Genomic DNA, 22,243 nt, shown 5'->3' with positions numbered 1-22,243 from the left:
TGTTCAAGTACATCTATTCTCAAATAATCCGTATGAGCCCTTTAAATATTGATTCCGACTGTTCAGCGGCGCAGAGGCTCGACTTGTGAGAGTCAGAATGATCTCCTATTCATACACTCTTTCTATTCAGCTACTGTTGAAGCTCTTGTCTAGTGCTATTACTGAAAAAAAAATCCCTTTCTAATTTATCTTTTATTTCTCCAACACACAGCACAACATTCCATTACCATCGACCCTCACAGAACAGCAATCTGTTCCTGGAACACTCTTTTTCACAGTTTATTCCCCCGAGACATCTTGGTTTGTAAGATAATTAAGCCTAGTGTGAGTCACGGCTCGGTTGATTTACGTTCAGTGACGACCGTAAAAGGTAACGTTCACCACACAGAGAGGCGGAAATGTCAAAATGGCGACTTAACGACCTCCGAGCCTCAGACCGCAAGCTCTTCCTCCTTTTAGAGGGTGCCATTACTTTTGTCCTAATTGAAGGGCTAGTCTTCTTGGTCTTACTTGAAGGATTTGTTTCTTTCAATTCAAAAAAAATCTTTACATCTTTTTTTTTATTTAGGAGTGTAAGTGTTTAAATAAATATATAAGGAGTGTAAGTGTTTTTGTTTTTACAAAATCTCCGTTACTCAGTGACGATCAGACGAGTCGAGGTTCACATCAGTGACTCTCTGACACAAGATAAAAAAGGATATGATATTTTTTCCTAAATAACCTGAAAAATGGACCAGAGTATCTGTAGTATCTGCTGCATCTACACTGTGTTGTCAAAAGTTTTGGGACGTCTGCCTTTCCATACACATGAATGTAATATGGAGTTGCCCCGCCCTTTACAGCTATAACAGCTTCAGCTCTTCTGGGAAGGCTTTCCACAAGGTTTAGGAGTGTGTTTATGGGAATTTCTGACCGTTCCTCTAGAAGCACATTTGTGAGGTCAGGCACTGATGTTGGACGAGAAGGTCTGTCTCACAGTCTCCACTCTAATTCATCCCAAAGGTGTTCTATGGGGTTGAGGTCAGGACTCTGTGCAGGACAGTCAAGTTCCTCCACACCAAACTCACTCATCCATGTCTTTATGGACCTTGCTTTGGTCACTGGTGTGCAGTCATGTTGGAACAGGAAGGGGTCATCCCCAAACTGTTCCCACAAAGAGCATGAAATTGTCCAAAATGTCTTGGTATGAAGCTGAAGCATTAAGAGTTCCTTTCACTGGAACTAAGGGGCCGAGTCCAACCCCTGAAAAACAGCACCTGAACTCAATGATCTGGAGGGGTGTCCCAAAACTTTTGGCAATATAGTGTATAATGCCAAAACACTCAGAACTGATTTCTTCACTTCGTTCCAGCCAAGATCCTCAGACGAGAGATACAAGAAACGAAGACAAAGAGGAGGAAGGAGGAAGAGACGAAAAAAAATAAAAGGTCCTTCTCGTCTTTTTCAGATCTCTGGTAGCGTTCATTTAATATCTTCTCTTCTATTAGCTGCAACACGTCTTCCTGTTTCTCGTCCCTCTCACACACCATCCATAACACTCCTTCTCTTCTCCTTCTGTAAACGAGTGCAAAATATCTTTATTTCACAGAAAACTCCTGTGTATTGACTTGACTGCATCCTCTTTCTGAACCGCATTCTGTGTGTACTTTTACAAAATACAGAGTAAAGCGCAATTCCGTCTCGTTGTCGTCGTTGTTGTTGTTGTCGTCGTTGTTGTTGTTGTTGGCTCAGCCGATTTCTTTTCCTCACAGCCACGCTCTTGTTCATCACAGAACCGCGAAGTGACGGATTCTGACAATGGAAGAGAGTTTACAGAAATGTCATTCCCAGAATATCTTTCTACAGCTCTATTCAGTCGGGATTAGTTTTCCGTGTGGAGGTGTGTAATGTAATTAGAATCGCCGTGTGAGAGATTTCAGTCCGAATCTGTCGCTTCAGTCATTTCCTTTTCTCTGGGAAGATTACTGTATTTTAGCTTCTGAAAAGCAGAAATGACTCCAGGTAGTTAACAGTATATCTGCTCTGAATCGGTGTGTAGAGAAGATGGCGTTCTATCCTGTCGGAAAAAAGGTTTCTGTTGCTCGGTGTAAAGGAAGTGTTTGCTCTGTTCTACTGAAATCAGTTTAAAAACACAAGATGATTATATACGGACGTTTCAGGGCGTGGTTTTGTGAGATAATTATTAAAGCCTATAGACATGTTAAGGTCATGCGACCTACTAACGATCATGGTCACGCCCCCTTCACTTATAATGAAGATTAAAACACAGTTACCAGTGTTACCGGATTAATGTAACTGGATAAAGGCGTCTGCTAAATGGCATAAAAATGTAACATGAGGTGCGTCTCGGCCGCGCGAGATCGTTCATTCCGCGTAAATCGATCAGATTTCCACCAGACGTCCTCCAGGAACAGAAATCAAATCCATCCATTACATAATTCTTAATAACTCGTTCCTCCTACATATTTTTATGAAACCGTGAACATCCTGAACTCTAACGCTCCTTCCCATCTGACGTCATTTTCTCATTTTCCTCCCTTCCTCTCGTCCACGTCTTTTATCTCGAACACCATGTCCGCCGTCTTTGCCGTTCGCTCCGATACTCACTCCATCCTCTATTCCAGAGACGCTTCAGGAAACATATCATCATGCCAGACCTGTTATTTTAAAAATAAAAAACCTCTATAGATATTGGTGCCTGAATTTCCCACCTGAGGTAAAAAGCATCTCTGCCTGGTGAAACTCGCGAGATAAAACAGCAGCTGTCATCTCAGTGGGGAAAAAATGATCTACATCCAACTCGGCTAATTATCTCATTTCTTTTTGTGTCAAAGGTGTCGAGAGAGAGAGAGAGAGAGAGAGAGAGAGAGAGAGAGAGAGAGTGTCTCAAGCTAAAGACAAAAAGAAAAAATCCCTGAAGACGTCCTTACAGAGTCATTAAAGCTATTTAAAGTGTGTGTAGATCCTCCATGTTCAGAAGCAGTTATATTTCATATTGTCTGATATGATCTACTTCTTACAAACGGCTACAGATCTTCTCCTGGTTGAACTTTTTATCTCTTCATTTCCAATTTCATTACCATCGACGTTTAGGAATCCTCATCTGCTCCTTTTACTCAAGGCGTCCCTCAGGGATCTGTTCTCGGGCCAGTCTCATACAGGTTTTGAGATTTTTATCTAATTCTATGACCTCAGATTTGTTCGTAATCTGATCTGTATTGTCTGATTCACCAAAAAGCAAATGAATCACAGTTACGATGGCATTGACTCTGAACTACATTACCCATCAGCCCCAGCGTGTCATGTGACCAAGTCAATGATCTCTCAGACCGGTTCTATGTTCCTCTGATTAGCAATTTTTGTCAAATTCTAATTCAAATGTTCACAGACAGTCATACACAGTACCACATGAAGTCGAAAGATTTTTTTACGGCTGTCTGGGATTTAAAAATGTCAAATGGAGTCAAATGGAATAAAAATAGAATTAAACAAAATAATAAAAATTTAATGAAAATGAATTAAAAAAATAAAAAATAAGCTACAAATTTAAATTGATTCAAATAATAAAAAAAAAAGTTAAATTATTTTATTTAATTATTTAAAATTAATTTAACATTAAATTTAATTATCTGTACAGAACAGAAGGAAGTTAATAGACAATATATATATATATTCATTCATTCATTCATTCATTGTCTATACCCGCTTATTCCTAGGACTCCTAGGGTCACGGGGGTCTGCTGGAGCCTATCCCAGCACACATAGGGCGAAAGGCAGGGGTACACCCTGGACAGGTCGCCAGTCCATTGCAGACAATATATATATATTTTATTTTAATTAAAAAATAATTCCTGTGTTTTGGAAGTCGAGTTTGTGTGTCGTTGTGTTGGACATCGTCCGGTTCACAGCCTATGTGTTAGTTTTAATATTTTATACAGGTTGCAATAAAATTCTGCAACTGCAGCCACCTTCACCTCCAGTCGTGACATTAAGCCTGCATCGCAGTTTTCTCTGGACGACAACATACGACTGGTCAGCTGCACATGACCAGGACGAGGAAGAGTAAAAGACCAGATGGGAAAATTTGCTGTTTTTGCAGCTACTGCTGTTCTGAGTGTCGTGTGTGTGTGTGTGTATTTGTGTGAGAGTGTGTGTGTGTATTTGTGTGAGTGTATGTGTGTGTCTGTGTGTGTGTGTATTTGTGTGAGAGTGTATGTGTGTGTATTTGTGTGAGTGTATGTGTGTGTGTGTGTCTGTGTTTGTGTGTATTTGTGTGAGAGTGTATGTGTGTGTGTGTGTGTGTATTTGTGTGAGAGTGTATGTGTGTGTGTGTGTATTTGTGTGAGAGTGTATGTGTGTGTGTGCGTGTATTTGTGTGAGAGTGTATATGTGTGTGTGTGTGTGTATTTGTGTGAGAGTGTGTGTGTGTGTATTTGTGTGAGAGTGTATGTGTGTGTGTGTGTGTATTTGTGTGAGAGTGTATGTGTGTGTGTGTGTGTATTTGTGTGAGAGTGTGTGTGTGTGTATTTGTGTGAGAGTGTATGTGTGTGTGTGTGTATTTGTGTGAGAGTGTATGTGTGTGTGTGTGTGTGTGTGTGTATTTGTGTGAGAGTGTATGTGTGTGTGTGTGTATTTGTGTGAGAGTGTATGTGTGTGTGTGCGTGTATTTGTGTGAGAGTGTATATGTGTGTGTGTGAGTGTGTGTGTGTGTATTTGTGTGAGAGTGTGTGTGTGTGTATTTGTGTGAGTGTATGTGTGTGTGTGTGTGTGTATTTGTGTGAGAGTGTATGTGTGTGTGTGTGTGTGTATTTGTGTGAGAGTGTGTGTGTGTGTATTTGTGTGAGAGTGTATGTGTGTGTGTGTGTATTTGTGTGAGAGTGTATGTGTGTGTGTGCGTGTATTTGTGTGAGAGTGTATATGTGTGTGTGTGTGTGTGTGTATTTGTGTGAGAGTGTGTGTGTATTTGTGTGAGAGTGTGTGTGTATTTGTGTGTGTATTTGTGTGAGAGTGTGTGTGTGTGTGTGTGTATTTGTGTGAGAGTGTATGTGTGTGTGTATTTGTGTGAGAGTGTGTGTGTGTGTGTGTGTATTTGTGTGAGAGTGTATGTGTGTGTGTGTGTGTGTGTATTTGTGTGAGAGTGTGTGTGTGTGTGTGTGAGTGTGTGTGTGTGTATTTGTGAGAGTGTGTGTGTGTGTGTGTATTTGTGTGAGAGTGTATGTGTGTGTGTGTGTGTATTTGTGTAAGAGTGTATGTGTGTGTGTGTGTGTGTATTTGTGTGAGAGTGTATGTGTGTGTGTATTTGTGTGAGTGTATGTGTGTGTGTGTGTGTGTGTGTGTGTATTTGTGTGAGAGTGTGTGTGTGTGTATTTGTGTGAGTGTATGTGTGTGTGTGTGTATTTGTGTGTGTGTGTGTGTGTATTTGTGTGAGTGTGTGTGTATTTGTGTGTGTATTTGTGTGAGTGTGTGTGTGTGTGTGTGTATTTGTGTGAGTGTGTGTATTTGTGTGAGTGTGTGTGTGTGTATTTGTGTGAGTGTGTGTGTGTGTATTTGTGTGAGTGTGTGTGTATTTGTGTGTGTGTGTGTGTATTTGTGTGAGTGTGTGTGTGTATTTGTGTGTGTATTTGTGTGAGTGTGTGTGTGTGTGTGTATTTGTGTGTGTGTGTGTGTGTGTGTGTGTATTTGTGTAAGAGTGTATGTGTGTGTGTGTGTGTGTATTTGTGTGAGAGTGTATGTGTGTGTGTGTATTTGTGTGAGAGTGTATGTGTGTGTGTGTGTGTGTATTTGTGTGAGAGTGTATGTGTGTGTGTGTGTGTGTGTGTGTATTTGTGTGAGAGTGTGTGTGTATTTGTGTGAGAGTGTATGTGTGTGTGTGTGTATTTGTGTGTGTGTGTGTATTTGTGTGAGAGTGTGTGTGTGTGTGTGTATTTGTGTGAGAGTGTATGTATGTGTGTGTATTTGTGTGTGTGTGTGTATTTGTGTGAGAGTGTATGTGTGTGTGTGTGTATTTGTGTGTGTGTGTGTGTGTGTGTGTGTATTTGTGTGAGAGTGTATGTGTGTGTGTATTTGTGTGAGAGTGTATGTGTGTGTGTGTATTTGTGTGTGTGTGTGTGTGTGTATTTGTGTGAGAGTGTATGTATGTGTGTGTATTTGTGTGTGTGTGTGTGTGTGTATTTGTGTGAGAGTGTATGTGTGTGTGTGTGTGTATTTGTGTGTGTGTGTGTGTGTGTGTGTGTGTGTGTGTATTTGTGTGAGAGTGTATGTGTGTGTGTATTTGTGTGAGAGTGTATGTGTGTGTGTGTGTGTGTGTGTGTATTTGTGTGAGAGTGTGTGTGTATTTGTGTGAGAGTGTATGTGTGTGTGTGTGTATTTGTGTGTGTGTGTGTATTTGTGTGTGTGTGTGTGTGTGTATTTGTGTGAGAGTGTATGTATGTGTGTGTATTTGTGTGTGTGTGTGTATTTGTGTGAGAGTGTATGTGTGTGTGTGTGTATTTGTGTGTGTGTGTGTGTGTGTGTGTGTATTTGTGTGAGAGTGTATGTGTGTGTGTATTTGTGTGAGAGTGTATGTGTGTGTGTGTATTTGTGTGTGTGTGTGTGTGTGTATTTGTGTGAGAGTGTGTGTGTGTGTGTGTATTTGTGTGAGAGTGTATGTGTGTGTGTATTTGTGTGAGAGTGTATGTGTGTGTGTGTGTATTTGTGTGTGTGTGTGTATTTGTGTGTGTGTGTGTGTGTGTATTTGTGTGAGAGTGTATGTGTGTGTGTATTTGTGTGAGAGTGTATGTGTGTGTGTATTTGTGTGAGAGTGTATGTGTGTGTGTGTGTGTGTGTGTAATGTTTTTTCTGAGACTTGATTTAAAAGATACATGAACGGTGATATTCTCATTCGTGTCACATACAGTATCCAGTAATCAGACACAAAAACTGACTGTTTCTTTATTGTCCTTTTTTCTGTGAATAGCTCTGTTAATAAACCAGCTGACCACCTGATGATTTCCTCTCCATTATAACACACACATTATATTTATACTACTCTTCATACTGATCCTTCTCTCAGGTTAGAGCCACGCCTTGAAGAACGGAAGCCGAGGATTTGTGATTGTCAGTGGAAATGAAACGCTGAGTGTGAGACAGATGAAAGATAAAGCAGCTGAGAGATCTATACCTGTGATGATGCGACAGCTGAGAGGAGGGCAATAAGTACGTTATGAGAAACGGCAGGAGACGGAGAGCTCGGATCAAGCAGCGGGAGCAGACTAACACGCTCTACACTGCAATCCATCAAAAAATATCAAAATGTTGCTCTCAAACACACACAAAGCTCTTCCCATATTTCACCCGTGCTGCTTATCCATCTCCATCTCACAGATTCAATACACACAGATCCTCCTCCTGCTTCAAGTTCCTCCACACCAAACTCACTCATCCATGTCTTTATGGACCTTGCTTTGGTCACTGGTGTGCAGTCATGTTGGAACAGGAAGGGGTCATCCCCAAACTGTTCCCACAAAGAGCATGAAATTGTCCAAAATGTCTTGGTATGAAGCTGAAGCATTAAGAGTTCCTTTCACTGGAACTAAGGGGCGGAGCCCAACCCCTGAAAAACAACACCTGATTTGGAGAGGTGTCCCAAAACTTTTGGCAGTATAGTGTCTATCCTTATGGCTAGCTGCTAGGATTTATAAATGATAAATAAACATCTGTGTGTTGTGCTATTACAGGAAAATAATCACTGATGATGATGATGATGATGATGATGAAGGGTTACTGTTCCTTCCTGAAATGTTTTATTCTTCAGACACCACAGCACTTGCATTTCTATTTCAATTTTAATTGTTCTATTTTGCATTTCATTTGTTTCTTCTGATCAGTCAAAGAAAGGCTTGTCAATTTTTAATAATTTATTTTTTTTATCACGATGCTTTTGAATATCTCTATAATTGTCCATATTGTCTCTTCTTATCTCCTTCAATCTGTTTTTCCTGTGTGAATGTTATTATTTTTAAGCAGGACAGATTTACATTAGCATGCATCTGTCGCGTCTGATCCGTGTTCCGTGTTGTTTAGATCGCATTTCAGTGAAAAAAAAAAAAAAATAGGAATCTGCTGAAAAACTGGGGCAAAATTTCCTGTTGTAATTCTGCTTCAGTTCCTCTTCGCTGCATTGCAGGAAATGTCCTCAGAGACGGACTGAAAGAAAGAGAGTGAGAGAAAAAAAGGGCAGAAATGTCCTTCTGTCACATCTTTGGTGATGTTGATTTAATTTATTCTCTGCTTTTAGCTGTAACACACAGGAACATCTCCGGTTCCTCTTCATCCTCTCCTACACACTCCTCCTCTAACCTGCTGCACCACCATGACCAGACGAACATCACCGTTTTGTTTCCTTTTATTTAAAAAAATAATAAAAAGGTGAGGCTTTTCTCAGCATCCGGAAGAGGAGAGCGGCGTTTTTGGGGAAGCTGAGCGTGAGCGTGTGATGTTCTCTGACCTAGATTAGCTGAAGAGTAAAAATAACTTCTGAGCACACTTCCGCACCACGTCTCAAATCCCATTCCTCTCTTGATCTGTCAATTATCTTCGGCCTCCCTCGTGATTACACACACAGGACAGCTTTCTCCTCCTTCTTCTCCTCCATCTCTCTGTAAGTCCCAGCGGTGCTAAGAAAGCCATGTCCGATGTTAACAAGATTAATTACTCCGAGAGAGGAGCGTGCAGCAATCTGGCTGTTTTTCTTTAGGAGCCTTAACAACCATTAGAGCATTTTAGTGTGTTTGGAGAAGAGGAGCTGAGGTGGGTTTTGTAATTCTGCTATAGCCATTTACGCTGCAATTTAGACTCATCAACGCAATGCCTAGGGAGAAAATAAGTCTTTTCTTTCTGTCTTTACTCTCCTGTTGTTCTGCTGCATTCATCCTGCTTCCATTTCCATTTCCATCTCAAACCCTGTTGTATTTAATCAGATCTCATCATAATAGCTGCCTGATATCGCACTCAGCCCCTGTTAAAATACTCAGATACCGACAGGTGTTGCTGCGGGATGTTCTCCTGGTGTACGGTGTTGCATTAATAACATGAACAAATGATATGGGATCATTACGGCAAACTGGACGGATCTCAGGGATTAACCATCAAGGAGAAGCAGACGTTAAACTCTGACTCTGGGAAAAATATCAAGAGGAGGAAATTTCCTGCAGTCATACAGATCAGCTGATTAAACCTCATCCTCACACTCTTCATCATTAAATACATTGTTTATACTCCAGAACATCGTAAACATTAAAGAGTTCCATCACTACACCGCAAAACAATGCTCTCTACCTCAGCTCAGTTCAAGACAGGGGTCTCCAACACGTCACTCACGAGCTAGCAGTAGCGCGACATGAAGTTTAATAAAGCTGTTCATCAATCCATTTCACACACAGCTAGCACCAAGACCAGACATGGAAGCATTATATAAACTTAAATCTATAAGCAGAAATTAAAGACGTTTGGATAAAGGATAAAGAAAACAGATCCTTTCATCAGCGTTAGCTACAATGCTGCCGAAGTAAAATCGGTGAATGAATCTGTCCTGCTACAGGAAGATGTAGGACGAGTGAGCTGTAGACATTTTTTATTACTGCAGCTAGTGTTTCAGAGTAAAGTTTAATATTCTCATTGCACATGCATAGAAATAATATTATTTAATCCCATAAAGTCCAATACAATGTCAGGTCTCTGTTATCAAAATTAACATCAGCTTCCACATCCAAGGTGTTCCATTTCTTATGAAAAGAGCCTTATTCAGTCTTTCTGAGGACATCAGGGTGTGTGCCATGGGACTGTCAGGAACAATGTACTGATAAATAACAGAATCCATGTGAATGAAAAAAATCTAACAATAATAAGTGATATATCAGCAAAGCTGGTGTATTAATCAGTTTACTCGACGCAACAGTTTAAGCTGATTTACTGCAAAATATACCTGTTGAATATTGACATTAAAAAATTAAGATTTCAGACAAAAAAATCTCATTCAGCCGATTGTTTTACGGCAATACGCTGTGTATATAAATCTTACTAACAATATAACACAAGTAGCTTTCAGTCACCTTTATTTTGCCAAAGTAGCTCTCAGAGGAAAAAAGGCTGGACACCCCTGGTCTAATATATCTAGTGTTTCCTGTTAGAAGATGATAAATCTAAAAAGAATGGTTATAGTGATGTAAGAACGCATCATGATGCAAAAATTGATCAATATAAGATTCATATCTGTTTGTTATATTAATTAGAATACAAACAATTGTGTGGCTTCAACACCAGAACAACCAGGCTAGACATCTCCAGATCACACTTACTGACAGGTAGAGCAGGTTATAAGGCTACAAGTTCATGTTCTAACCAGAGAGCTTTTCAGTAGCTTTCAAACAGCTACAGACCTCCAGAGCCTGAGAAAGTGACAGTGGAATGTAACCCTAACGCTAACCCTAACCCCTAACCTTAACCCTGACCCTAGAGGATGGTCACTTTAGCCCTCTTTGGAGCTCTATTTCAGGTTAAACAGATGCCTCAGGCACTGCTACAGAGATCATCAGAGATTTTACTTATTCAGTAACATTTTTGGTTCAAGTTATAAATGTAATTCTTTATTTTTAATATGATGAACCTGTAGTACATTTGGTTTATGATACTAAACCTCGACTTGTAGCTGTTTTTTATCTATTTATTTTAATAAATGTTCTGTTCTGTATCGTTTATCATTCAGAAATAAATAAAACGTTTTCCAGTCATCATATTTCCTCATTCAAAGAATCAAACTGAATTGACATTTTAACTTATTCTACTTGCTAGAAATAAATGCTTGAACAAGGCAACAATATTTTCCAACAGAACATCGGACTTAAAATGAGTAAAAATGCCTAGAAAGAAATTAATAGTTAATAAAGTTAATATTTAATATAAAGCTAATAATTGTATATATTGTACTTTGAATACATTTTTTTGTATATAGAATATTTCTTTCATTCTCCGATCAGGTATAACACTCTGAGCAGTGAGAGGTGAAGTGAATGAGACTGAGTATCTCCTCATCAAGGCCCCTGTTAGTGGGTGGGATATATTAGGCAGCAAGTCAACATTTGGTCCTCAAAGTTGATGTTAGAAGCAGGAAAAATGGACAGGTGTAAGGATTTGAGTGAGTTTGACGAAGGACCAAATTGTCTCTGGCTAGATCAGAGCATCTCCAAAGCAGAAATGGTTCAGGAATGGTTTGATGACCACAACAACCAGTTTGAGGTGTTTACTTGACCTCCAAATTCCCCAGATCTCAGTCCAATCCAGCATCTGTGGGATGTTCTGGACAAACAAGTCCGATCTACAGAGGCCCCACCTCACAACTTACAGGACTTAAAGGATCTGCTGCTAACATCTTGGTGTCAGATCCCACAGCACACCTTCAGGGTCAGGGTTTTGGCAGCAAAAGGGGGACCAACACAATATTACACAGGTGGTCATAATGTTATGGCTGATCAGTGCATTTCGAATACATTTTGTATATATAGATTATTTCATTTATATTTATTTTTCTTGTAATCTGAAGCAGTCTCTGGCTCTGGATAAAGAATTTCCTTTAGGATTAATAAAGTTCTATCTTGGTTTATCTTGTAATAAGAAATACTACATTAATATTAACATATGCAGTAAATTTTCACTTTTTGTGTTATTTTTGTACCTGAACACAGCAACAACTAAAGTAAACAGAGCTGAATTAATTGTTGTGTAAAGTTTCTGACTGATGTTTCAGTATCATTATCAGAAACAGTATTGATGAGAACCAATAACATTCACCTTTACTCTTGATTAGAATGAATAACATGATATTGATCCTCGTCTCGACGCTTTAATGTGGTTTCTATCCAAATCTACAGCCTTCTTCATCAGGAGTCATCATCACCTGTCAGTCAGGTAACAGAACCAGGAGTTAATCTGAAACACTGCAGCCTCCGTATCAGATCCTCTGCAGTGTCCAATCACAGCTGTTTTCTCTCTCTGGTCTGATTGCTAAAGTGTTTTACTAAATAAAAAAGTCGGGATTTGTTTTTCCACATCAAGACACCTCTCCAACACGTCAGACCTCGTTCACACGGCACTGAGAACATTTCAGATGAAACACGGCACCTCGTCTCCGTCTCCGGATCTGACGAGAACGAGAACAACGTTCTGCAGAAGATTATGTCTCAGATCGTGAAAAATAACACGAGAAAACAGTTCAGCTCTCATTAGGAATCGAACAGAACAGAATTCAGCTGATTTTTTAGGTTGATGTTGTGATTAGAAAAGTAATCTCAGGGTTTTTTCTCAGAAAAAAACATTTTTAAACGGTTGTTTGAGTTTTCTTTGGAAAATAAATAAAAGGAGGCTGTTTTTTTTCTAAATATAGAATTTTGTAGCTGTAGGGTTTTTGCCCTGAGCAATGCTTTAGGGTGATGGATGGGAAGCATGAAGGGCTCAGAGTCAGACCATGATATAATACGAGCCAGCAGAAGAAGCTGATGTGATTTTATCAGGTGATATTTTATTTAAAATCTTTAAAAAATCGAATAATATTTATGCTGTATAAGATGTACACCGATCAGCCACAACAATATGACCACCTCCCTAATATTGTGTTGGTCCACCTTTTGCTGCCAAAACAGCCCTGACCCATTGAGGCATGGACTCCACTAGATCCCTGAAGGTGTGCTGTGGGATCTGGCACCAAGATGTTAGCAGCAGATCCTTTAAGTCCTGTAAGTTGTGAGGTGGAGCCTCCATAGATCTGACTTGTTTGTCCAGCACATCCTTCTTCCATTGCTCCGTGGTCCAGTTCTGATGCTCACATGCACACTGTTGAAGCTTTCGGTGGTGCACAGGGGTCAGCACGGGCACCCTGACCGGTCTGCAGCTATGCGGCCCCATACAGAACAAACTGTGATGCACTGTGTATTCTGACTCCTTTCTATCAGAACCAGCATTAACTCCTTCAGCAGTTTGAGCAACAGTAGATATAGATGATGTAGAAGTTGTAGAAGATGCTGATCAGATTTAGTTGCATTACATTTTTATGGTATTCTTTAAACATAAACGCAATTATTTTATAGAGATTATTTAAATGCAGCTCTTTTTTACTGTCCTGTGGACAGTTTGTGATCAAACCTAAACTTTGTGATACTGATGGCGTTTCCTGGAGAACTGTGATCTGATGTTTTTGTGAAATCGCTCCATCTCTGAGAGGTGACTGGGTTCATTGTGCTAAAATTAGCCATACTGATAAAAATCTTTTTGTAAATAAATAAATAATGTGCTCTCAGACAGATGTAGGTGTGTGTGTGTGTGTGTCTGTGTGACAGAATGGTAGCATGCAGCCCCCTGCCCAATGAAGTGCTTCTTATCATCAGAGCCATAATTTGACTAATGGAGGCTTTTGGGAGGTGAAAACATGTCTGCAGGCTCTAAAAGCAGACGCCTACAGAGCTACAGAGCTACAGAGCTCGCTATTGTGTTGGTGTTTTGATCCTTTCCTCCCACTAATCACAGAGAAATCGGCCCAGGAGCTTCGAGCCCCGGATCAGTCGTGGAGCTCATGACAGGCTGTGATTTCACGGGTCACTTCGTCACTACGGGGGGTGGGGCGGGGGGGCGACGACCAACAGAGTTATACATGTCAACATCAGAGCTGAGGAGTTTATTAATGGAGACAGAATCACTCTAAATTCTTTAAATCACACACACACACACACACACACACACACACACACACACACTACAAATCTGTGACACTTAAGCTTAAATGTATAGAAAGACATTCTGGAAATTCTGATCTGAGTGGATTCAATGCAAAAATGTATAGATAATATATATATATATAAAAAGAAGAACAAGAAAAAGGAAGAAGATGATGATGATGATGATGATGCTGATGATGATATAGAAGGAGAAAAGGAAGATGATGATGATGATGATGATGATATAGAAGGAGAAAAGGAAGATGATGATGATGATGATGCTGATGATGATGATGATGATGATGATATAGAAGGAGAAAAGGAAGATGATGATGATGATGATGATATAGAAGGAGAAAAGGAAGATGATGATGATGATGATGATATAGAAGGAGAAAAGGAAGATGATGATGATGATGATGCTGATGATGATGATGATGATGATGATATAGAAGGAGAAAAGGAAGATGATGATGATGATGATGATATAGAAGGAGAAAAGGAAGATGATGATGATGATGATGATGATGATATAGAAGGAGAAAAGGAAGATGATGATGATGATGATGATGATGATGATGATATAGAAGGAGAAAAGGAAGATGATGATGATGATGATGATGATGCTGATGATGATGATGATGATGATGATATAGAAGGAGAAAAGGAAGATGATGATGATGATGATGATATAGAAGGAGAAAAGGAAGATGATGATGATGATGATGATGATATAGAAGGAGAAAAGGAAGATGATGATGATGATGATGATGATGATGATATAGAAGGAGAAAAGGAAGATGATGATGATGATGATGATATAGAAGGAGAAAAGGAAGATGATGATGATGATGATGATATAGAAGGAGAAAAGGAAGATGATGATGATGATGATGATGATGATATAGAAGGAGAAAAGGAAGAAGATGATGATGATGATGATGATGATATAGAAGGAGAAAAGGAAGATGATGATGATGATGATGATATAGAAGGAGAAAAGGAAGATGATGATGATGATGATGATATAGAAGGAGAAAAGGAAGATGATGATGATGATGATGATATAGAAGGAGAAAAGGAAGATGATGATGATGATGATGATGATGATGATGATGATGATGATATAGAAGGAGAAAAGGAAGATGATGATGATGATGATGATGATGATATAGAAGGAGAAAAGGAAGATGATGATGATGATGATGATGATGATGATGCTGATGATGATGATGATGATGATGATGATGATATAGAAGGAGAAAAGGAAGATGATGATGATGATGATGATGATGATGATGATATAGAAGGAGAAAAGGAAGATGATGATGATGATGATGATGATGATGATATAGAAGGAGAAAAGGAAGAAGATGATGATGATGATGATGATGATGATGATATAGAAGGAGAAAAGGAAGAAGATGATGATGATGATGATGATGATGATATAGAAGGAGAAAAGGAAGATGATGATGATGATGATGATGATATAGAAGGAGAAAAGGAAGATGATGATGATGATGATGATGATGATGATGATGATGATGATATAGAAGGAGAAAAGGAAGATGATGATGATGATGATGATGATATAGAAGGAGAAAAGGAAGAAGATGATGATGATGATGCTGATGATGATGATGATGATATAGAAGGAGAAAAGGAAGAAGATGATGATGATGATGATGATGATGCTGATGATGATGATGATGATGATGATGATGATGATGATATAGAAGGAGAAAAGGAAGAAGAAGATGATGATGATGATGATATAGAAGGAGAAAAGGAAGATGATGATGATGATGATGATGATATAGAAGGAGAAAAGGAAGATGATGATGATGATGATGCTGATGATGATGATGATGATATAGAAGGAGAAAAGGAAGAAGATGATGATGATGATGATATAGAAGGAGAAAAGGAAGAAGATGATGATGATGATGATGATGATGATATAGAAGGAGAAAAGGAAGATGATGATGATGATGATGATATAGAAGGAGAAAAGGAAGATGATGATGATGATGATGATATAGAAGGAGAAAAGGAAGATGATGATGATGATGATGATATAGAAGGAGAAAAGGAAGATGATGATGATGATGATGATGATGATGATGATGATGATGATGATATAGAAGGAGAAAAGGAAGATGATGATGATGATGATGATGATGATATAGAAGGAGAAAAGGAAGATGATGATGATGATGATGATGATGATGATGCTGATGATGATGATGATGATGATGATGATATAGAAGGAGAAAAGGAAGATGATGATGATGATGATGATGATGATGATGATATAGAAGGAGAAAAGGAAGATGATGATGATGATGATGATGATGATGATATAGAAGGAGAAAAGGAAGAAGATGATGATGATGATGATGATGATGATGATATAGAAGGAGAAAAGGAAGAAGATGATGATGATGATGATGATGATGATATAGAAGGAGAAAAGGAAGATGATGATGATGATGATGATGATATAGAAGGAGAAAAGGAAGATGATGATGATGATGATGATGATGATGATGATGATGATGATGATATAGAAGGAGAAAAGGAAGATGATGATGATGATGATGATGATATAGAAGGAGAAAAGGAAGAAGATGATGATGATGATGCTGATGATGATGATGATGATATAGAAGGAGAAAAGGAAGAAGATGATGATGATGATGATGATGATGCTGATGATGATGATGATGATGATGATGATGATGATGATGATATAGAAGGAGAAAAGGAAGAAGAAGATGATGATGATGATGATGATGATGATGATGATGATGATATAGAAGGAGAAAAGGAAGAAGAAGATGATGATGATGATGATGATGATATAGAAGGAGAAAAGGAAGATGATGATGATGATGATGATGATATAGAAGGAGAAAAGGAAGATGATGATGATGATGATGCTGATGATGATGATGATGATATAGAAGGAGAAAAGGAAGAAGATGATGATGATGATGATATAGAAGGAGAAAAGGATGATGATGATGATGATGATGATGATGAAGCAGAAGAAGGATTGAAATTTGAAAAAAAAAATTGAAAACAACAAAATTCTGATATGTCTATTATTATTATTATTATTATTATTATTATTATTATTTCTTTATTTTTCTTTTTCATTCTTTGAGTTGAGATCTTAAGGTTTTCAAAATCACAAATGAAAATAAAAACTTTAAAACTGTTGTAAAAAGGGTTTTTTTTAACTTGTTTATCATCCTTCCAGATTCAAATGAAAGAACGATCTTGAATCAATTTTAGATTCATGAATATTTCATTTCTAGACTTTTAAATTATTTTTTTTTTAAAATAATTTGATTAAAAATGACCCTGCTTTGTGTTTTCTCCCAGAAAATAAAAACAAAAACTTTACTTTTTCTTATTTTAATTTAAAAATGCCAAAGAATGAATGCAACAAACACTGAAAAAGATTTGTTTTTTCCTATTTTTAATTTATTTTCATTTGATGGATGTTTTCCACCAAATAATTTTTTATTTTAATAAAATCTGATGATGTTGATTTAGTTGTAGTGACCACAGTGAGAGCAGCAATGATAAAAAACTGAACCCTCTTTCATTTTAAAATTTAAAACCCATTTAATTTTAATTCTTTAATTTTACAGATATACTCTGATATGTTCTGTAATATTTATGATTGCATGAAACAACAAAGTTTCTGTTTCTGAGTCTCAAAGCGGTGTTGGGTTTATATCTGTTTATACATACATATATCTGTGTGTTGTACCCTACGTAGTGAGCGTGTGTATTGAAGGTGAAGGTGAAGGTGTTCAGTCTGTTATCATATTCTGGGGAAGAATAGAAATCTTCACTCTGAATGAATTCATGAGAAATGAAACATCTGTCTAATGCAGTATAAATGTACATGCTGATAATCCGGTACAAAACTCTGACACTCTTCCTGGTGAAATCGGACACTAGCGTAGATCTGAGCACACGTGGCGGATCTGGTTGCGTGTAAATCTGCAGCCTGGACACTGGGACCTGAAACCGAGACGTTACTCAAACAGATGTGAGCCACTGTGTGAAGTCTATTAATGTACACTTAGATCCTGAAAACGGCAACATGACGCCTACACACTCACGAGGACTCACACTGGGAGAGACGGGGGGAGGAGGAGGAGGAGAGAGAGAGAGAGAGAGAGAGAGAGAGAGATAGAGAGAAGAGAAGAGAAGAGAAGAGAAGAGAAGAGAAGAGAAGAGAAGAGAAGAGAAGAGAAGAGAAGAGAAGAGAAGAGAAGAGAAGAGAAGAGAAGAGAAGAGAATGGGAGAGAGAGAGACAAGGGACGGGGGGGTCTAATCTCATTGCTATCACTATCAGAGTAGTCTACACACCACACATACTGTACACTCACACACACACGTGCATACACACACAGACACACACATATGTACAACTGCACACACACACATGTGCACACACACACAGACACACACATATGTACAACTGCACACACACACATGTGCACATACACACACATATGTACACATATGTACACGCACACACACGCGCACACACACACACACACACATGTACACGCACACACACGCACACACACACACACACATGTACACGCACACACACACACACTAATTATGACAGAAATATCACATCAGGATATATTTTGATGACTCGAGATATTTAGATTTATAAATAAACTGCCAACAAAACAGTGATGTTACTCCATCACTCCTGTTCTAGTGGTTGGGTTGTCCAATTAAACGTTCTCTGGAACGTATAAGCCACGCCCCCTGGTCATTTGTATGCCCATCTCAGATAGACGGACAGGTGACAATGATAAGTCTATATAAATGCTGCAAACATTAAACCTCTGGCTCTCAGTAAAGTGTATCACAACATAATTTATCACAATATCAAAATCATACGGTCACATGACCCAGCACTATTCCGGCTGTCAGATCGTCATGGTTACGCCGGGCCACCTTCAGAGTGCTATCTTCTAAAGTGTCCATATGGCCTACATGCATTAATCCCTCAGAAGACTACAGCATGCTCTGTGAGGACTCCCGGGATTAGTCCAGCTCCGGGTTTTCACTTCAAGAAATTTTTAATTAAAAAAAAGAAGAGCGAGAGAGAGAGAGAGAGAGAGAGAGAGAGAGACTCTGATTTTATAATGACTTGTTCAGTGGAGTGTGAAAAAGAAAATAAGAATAGAATCAATCCCCCCCCACACACACACACACACACCACACTGAGCAGTTACACAGGTAATAACAACATCTCTCTCTCTCTCTCTAACACACACACACACACACACACCACACTGAGCAGTTACACAGGTAATAACAACATCTCTCTCTCTCTAACACACACACACACACACACACACCACACTGAGCAGTTACACAGGTAATAACAACATCTCTCTCTCTCTCTCTAACACACACACACACTCACACACTCATGTAACTAGCTATATGTAAGAAGAATGTTCTACACTGAATCTTAAACCTTTAACTTCAACCTTTATAGCTTTAAAAAATCACTTTAAAGTGTCAGAGCTATCTGGTCCTGGCAAGATAGGTCTCTCTCTCTCTCTCTCTCTCACACACACACACACACACACACACAGAGGTGTTAGAGTTTGCTGTACTCACCCAGAAGAGCAGGTTGAAGAACACCATGGCGTAACGCAGGGCCCTCATGCAGCCCTCAGCCATCCTGCAGCGCCGCAGCTCTAGGAGGAAAATGAAGGAGAGGTCCAGGTAAAACACCACGTACTTCCTGCCCTGCGCTGTGGCGTAACCCGCTTTGGCTGTCTTTGTCCCCGGCGCCGTGCGGAAACTGAACCCGAAAGGTGCACCGCCACGGCGCTCGCGCTCGCTCCCGAAACAGAACGGAGGCGAGCCGGTCTTACTGTCCAGAGACGGACTGCGCCGGTACGGGGTCTCATCTGTGCTCGAACGCCGCATCTTCAGATTAGAGGAGGCCGCTGAGGCCCCCGAGGGCCAAACGATCCCCACTGTGCCAATCAAGAGCTCAGAAAAAATGAGGAACAATTTCGATTTTTTGTTCAGTTTTGTTTTAATTCAGGAGATGAAAAAGGGTGGAGGTGTGGGTGTGTCTGGGTGTGGCACAAAGTTTACATAATTCCATAGAGCGAGACGAAAATCTTACCTTGAGATGAAGATCTTATCTTAAATCTTATCTTAATACTCTCGCTTATCAAACAAATACACAATCTACTCCTTTAAATCCTTCGGTGAATCCTCCTCCACCTTCTCCTCCACCTCCACCTTCACCTTCACAATCCTCAAAATCTGAGCCTCAGGTGAGCTCCGGCTATAATCCGACCCTCAGGTGTGATACGGACACGAGCTGAATGAAAGCTTAATGTGAGACAGACAGGTAAGACAGACAGGTGAGACAGACAGGTGATCCGCACCACTCTCACTCATCTAAACCCGACCGAAACTTGACATGCAGTCAGATTCCATAAAAGAGGACAAAAATCCAATCTTCCTCTTAAGTGGCCAGAGCTTTAAGTGGACCCACGTGGGCTGCTGTCCTGCTCCATCCTTCCACCAACTCAACCTGTGCTTAACCTCCGCTTTTTATTCCTCCCACTTTCCCTCGTCCTTCTCCGCAAAGAGCAAAAAAAAAATCCACACTCCTGATTCTGCTGAAGATCCGGCTCTCCCAGATGACCGCCACAGCTCACTTATACACACATCCTCTGGGGAATTTTTATCTCCCTGTCCGGAGCTTTGCATGGAAAATTTGAAAGCTGGATCGTTTTCCTTCCAGCACGCAGGAAAAACACCGCAGCAGTGATGCTCTAGTCCAGTCTCACTGCCTCGAGCTCCCTCCTCTCTCTCTCTCTCTCTCTCTCTCTCTCTCTCTCTCTCTCTCCCTCCTCTCTCTCTCTCTCTCTCTCTCCCTCCTCTCTCTCTCTCTCTCTCTCTCTCACACCCACTCAGAGACCTGTTCCACGAATACGATTACATTACCTCCTTCTTCCAGCCTCCTTTTCTTATTTCCACGCCTCCTTCCTGCATCCTCAACGACGCGAATAAAATCCTAGCCGACCGAGGGGGTGTGTCACAAATCAACATAAACCTTAACCCCTCCCCCTGGATAGCTCAGCCAATCTCCTCTCAGTTCTGCACCCCCACCCCACCCCCTTCCTGTGCAGCTATATAAAGGAGGCGCAGAAGTCCTCCATCACTTCTCCTGTCCTCCATCTCATGTGTGTGTGTTTGTGTTTAAATTAAATTAAATCTTCTATTAAAGGTAAGAATAAAAATGAAGAGGAGGTGTTATAAATATCGACATCACACAAACACAATGACAAACAAACAAACAAACAAAAACAACTATATCCGTCCATAGGTTCACCTTGCTGTACTGGATTTTAAATTACATTTAATAATATTATTTTAATGTTTAAAAAAAAAAACTTATAAATGATAACCAAGAAATGATTCACATTAATATTCTGAATTTAAACGAAATCTAATGACATTTAGCTCAGTAAATACAAAAGAGATGGAAATGTCAAACCTGGTCAATAGGACAAAGGAATAAAGGTATATTTATCTTTCCACATGAACCTCACAATGCAAATATATAAAGATTATAATAAAACACAACACAGTTAATGTCACCACCCTGAAGCTGATTATTTTCATATTCATGTGAATTCATGCTGTGGAACGTCTGTGAAGCGCCTGTTCTTGTGTACATTATAGCAGCTATAAACATTCATTCCCTCACCAGCCACTCTGTATCTCACAAAATAAAATAAAAACAAAATGTAGCTGTGTTTATCCTGCGGTAAAAATCAGTAAACCTGCCAGTTATATATATTTTAGAGCTATTAATTTTCGGCCATCAGAGTGAAAGTGATGTCTAAATGAAATTCCTGCCTGTTTACAGACAGTGACTGCAGAATCCTTACAGATCTGAGTATCACTGAGATCCAGTAGGTCCATTAAATTAGACCACATTCTAGTGTTCCATCAAAGACCCTCAGATGCCTGAAGGACATATGGATCTTGAAAATCATCATACACTATATTGCCAAAAGTATTGGGACACCCCTCCAGATCATTGAGTTCAGGTGTTGTTTTTCAGGGGTTGGGCTCGGCCCCTTAGTTCCAGTGAAAGGAACTCTTAATGCTTCAGCTTCATACCAAGACATTTTGGACAATTTCATGCTTTGTGGGAACAGTTTGGGGATGACCCCTTCCTGTTCCAACATGACTGCACACCACTGACCAAAGCAAGGTCCATAAAGACATGGATGAGTGAGTTTGGTGTGGAGGAACTTGACTGGCCTGCACAGAGTCCTGACCTCAACCCCATAGAACACCTTTGGGATGAATTAGAGTGGAGACTGTGAGACAGACCTTCTCATCCAACATCAGTGCCTGACCTCACAAATGTGCTTCTAGAGGAACGGTCAAAAATTCCCATAAAC

The 22,243-nt window shown here is 39.5% G+C and overlaps 1 protein-coding gene across 2 annotated transcripts in view; it reads right to left on the bottom strand.

The window, feature by feature from the left end:
- tspan4a (tetraspanin 4a) overlaps positions 1 to 22,243 on the bottom strand; it is a 152,440-nt gene that overhangs the window by 95,012 nt on the left and 35,185 nt on the right. The window contains exon 2 of one of the 2 annotated variants that reach the window (XM_058387765.1): positions 19,419 to 19,498. In XM_058387765.1, coding sequence (XP_058243748.1) covers positions 19,419 to 19,481 — 63 coding nt within the window. In that variant the 5' untranslated portion in view covers positions 19,482 to 19,498. Of the gene's footprint in view, positions 1 to 19,418; positions 20,623 to 22,243 lie in introns of those variants that run through there. The other variant, XM_058387764.1, reaches the window with a different exon arrangement.

This window comes from Hemibagrus wyckioides, linkage group LG04 (assembly GCF_019097595.1).
Source record: "Hemibagrus wyckioides isolate EC202008001 linkage group LG04, SWU_Hwy_1.0, whole genome shotgun sequence".
NCBI lineage: Eukaryota > Metazoa > Chordata > Actinopteri > Siluriformes > Bagridae > Hemibagrus > Hemibagrus wyckioides.
The sequence above is the reverse complement of the archived record's forward strand: the minus strand, read 5'-3'. Positions and strand labels throughout refer to the sequence as shown.